Source organism: Anoplophora glabripennis, unplaced genomic scaffold (assembly GCF_000390285.2).
Source record: "Anoplophora glabripennis isolate ALB-LARVAE unplaced genomic scaffold, Agla_2.0 scaffold1668, whole genome shotgun sequence".
Classification (NCBI taxonomy): domain Eukaryota; kingdom Metazoa; phylum Arthropoda; class Insecta; order Coleoptera; family Cerambycidae; genus Anoplophora; species Anoplophora glabripennis.
The window spans coordinates 6,666-9,419 of NW_019418015.1; the positions used below are offsets into that span (position 1 = coordinate 6,666).

General features: G+C 28.8%; 1 protein-coding gene across 1 annotated transcript in view; it reads left to right on the forward strand.

Moving 5' to 3' along the window:
- Positions 1 to 1,105: 1,105 nt before the first annotated feature.
- The window catches only part of LOC108915270 (serine/threonine-protein kinase/endoribonuclease IRE1), a gene marked incomplete at its 5' end in the record, with an annotated part of 22,471 nt that continues 20,822 nt past the window's right edge, over positions 1,106 to 2,754 (forward strand). Inside the window, 2 exons of the mRNA XM_018721252.2 lie at positions 1,106 to 1,290; positions 1,348 to 1,724. Of these exons, the coding sequence (XP_018576768.1) occupies positions 1,106 to 1,290; positions 1,348 to 1,724 (562 nt within the window). The remainder of the gene's footprint in view (positions 1,291 to 1,347; positions 1,725 to 2,754) is intronic.

A 2,754-nucleotide genomic window follows, 5' to 3' on the forward strand; every position in this document is an offset into this window, starting at 1 on the left:
ACTTTCACCCCCTTAAATTTTGTACCAACTTTTCCAAACACCCTATATTCAACAAGCATGTAAAGTTCAGGAAATGTAATGACAAACATAAGAAAAGAAGTGAAAATATGCTTTTTCCTTATTCTAAATGTATTGTCAACTTGTAAACTGTTGTATACCCTGTAGAAAACTTGTATAATTGGTACAGTGAGGTATTGCTTCTAATTTGCTTAGATTTTTTAATACTAATAATTTAATAATAAGGCAAACCCAAAAGTGGGTAATGCTCGCTTTAGAAAAGTAAAACCTTTGTTAGGAAAGTGTGATAAATTTCAAAAAACATTTTATTAGCTCTCGCATTTTGTTACTCTATTTTAAAGGTATAACAACTAAACTTAAACAAATTCAAAAAAATATATTTTTTTTAAATCCCATCAAATAAAATCAAACAATGTTCTTTGATAACAAAAATCTAGGTATGCAAAAGATATCTAATCCGAAAGACAAGTATCCTGACTGCTGATATTGCGGGAAACAACTACTCTAGGGACTATATGTCCCAACTAGCATTGTACATGACCTTCATAAATGTTTACAAGCCACGTGACCGCCGAGCTTAAGCAACCAACAATACATGGTTGGTACTGCCAACTGAAAATTCCTAAATATTAACGTCACCAATATTAATGATTCGTTCACAATAACCAATGACAAACCGTTACGTCTACGCTTGATATAATGGGATAGAATGTCGTGAAAAATTACACCAATCACCAGCCGATGAAACAGAATGTTGCATTTGTAATCTTGATCTTATTGTTTTAATTTTACCGAAATTTATTTTATTTGTGAGGAAATAAAATTACTGTTCCAAACAAAATTACTGGTCATGTATAGTACTTATTTTTAGGTGTGTTACCATCTTAAACTACATGCATGCAGTTCTGGTAACGCCATCTGTTGGAAAACAGTGAGAACTTATTCAAATTCCCATTTATAAATTATATTATTTTCATTTTTGGAAGGTGAAATGGATGAAATAATGATCACAAAGCATAATAGTTTGTGCTTTGCGATAGTGATCCTGTAATTATTTTCGTGAAGTATTCAATAATTTATATTTTAGCCCAACATTGTATATTGGAGAACATGTACATGGTTTATATGCCACACGTTCCTTAGTGGACCAAAATGTTGTTACAATAACAGCTTCAGATTCTGGCCCTTTGTTACTAGGAGGTCCTTATGCTCCAGGAAATCCAAAAATTTATCAAGAACATCTATCTGGACATAATTATTGGTTACCAAAAGGTAAATGCTGCTGTTATTATTTTCAAGAATAATTTTATTAATCATTTACCTTAACAGATTTCTTTAAAGAAGAATACCCTAACTTTGAAAGTTTCCCAATGTTTGGAGAACATATATTAGTATTTACTGGCCATTATAATGTTCCACAATTTAGCAGTCAAAAAATTATTGGAACTGGGAAGGATTTAAAATTAATCACTGATGAAAGTTCAGAGAAAAATGTAAATAGTATCAAAGAAGATGTTGCATCGGAGGATCCCGAAAAAAACATTAAAAATATAAATTCTTCCCATAAGAGTTTGAGGCATAGTATCCGTGATTTATATAATGATTTAAAGTTATGGATCAACCATCAAGAAAACAAGGGATTAAAACTTACTTTAATTATTCTAACAGGATGTGTGATAACTATGTTTTGGTATTTACAAATTCAAGTAAGTATTTTTTCTTTGCAGTCAATTCAACTTTTAAAGTCTTGGGAATATTTCAATAATTCTGAATTAATTATATTTTAAATACCTACAATTTGATTCAATTTCATATACAGGGTGTAACTTTGAATGGAGGTCATATTTGGTCATATTTATATCTTTAACATTTAGAAACACTTATCAATAGTGTATTTTTTTAAATGCCGTCATGAAAACTTCCAATTTATTTAGAAAATTTCTTTGCATTATAATCAAAATATTTAATTATGTGAAAGACAAGGGTTAGCAGCATATTATTTTGTTATAATATATTTTTTCTATGGAATGTGCCAACTACAATTTTTTCTTTGATTTTTCAAATCAACAAGTTATAACTAGGATAAAAGATTTTGTATAACTTTGAATCTGTGTTTCGATATGGTATAATTTTTTATGGCACTAGTTCAGATGCCGAAAGGATTTTTATTATTCAAAAGCGCGTGTTACGAATAATCCTAAAAATGAAGAGTAGAGAATCGTGCAGGGGAAAATTCAAGGAAAATAAAATTTTAACTTTCACAGCTGTTTACATACAAGAAATATTATTATTCTTTTAAAAAAACAGGCATTTGTTCACAAAAATGTCTTCACAACATAACCATCAAACCAGAACTGAGGATTATTCCTATCCGATACACAGATTGACAGTTACAGAAAAAGGTGCCTTTTATAATTGTATTAAAATGTATAATAACTTGCCTGCTGATGTAAGAATAATTTCAGATATAATAATTTTCAAAAAGAAAATTTTCAATTTATTAATAGATCTGGAACCATATACTGTAAATGAGTATTTTAATAGTAATAGCTTGTAAGGATGAATTGATCTCTGAAATCTATTACATAGGTATTTCTTTTTTCTATATGGATAGTTGTAAAGTTGTTAGTGCTGTAATAGCAAAGCTCTGTTGACATTATTTTCATTAATGTTACTGGATCTATGTAACTGTTCTTGAAAATAAAGATTATTATTATTATTATTATTATTATTATT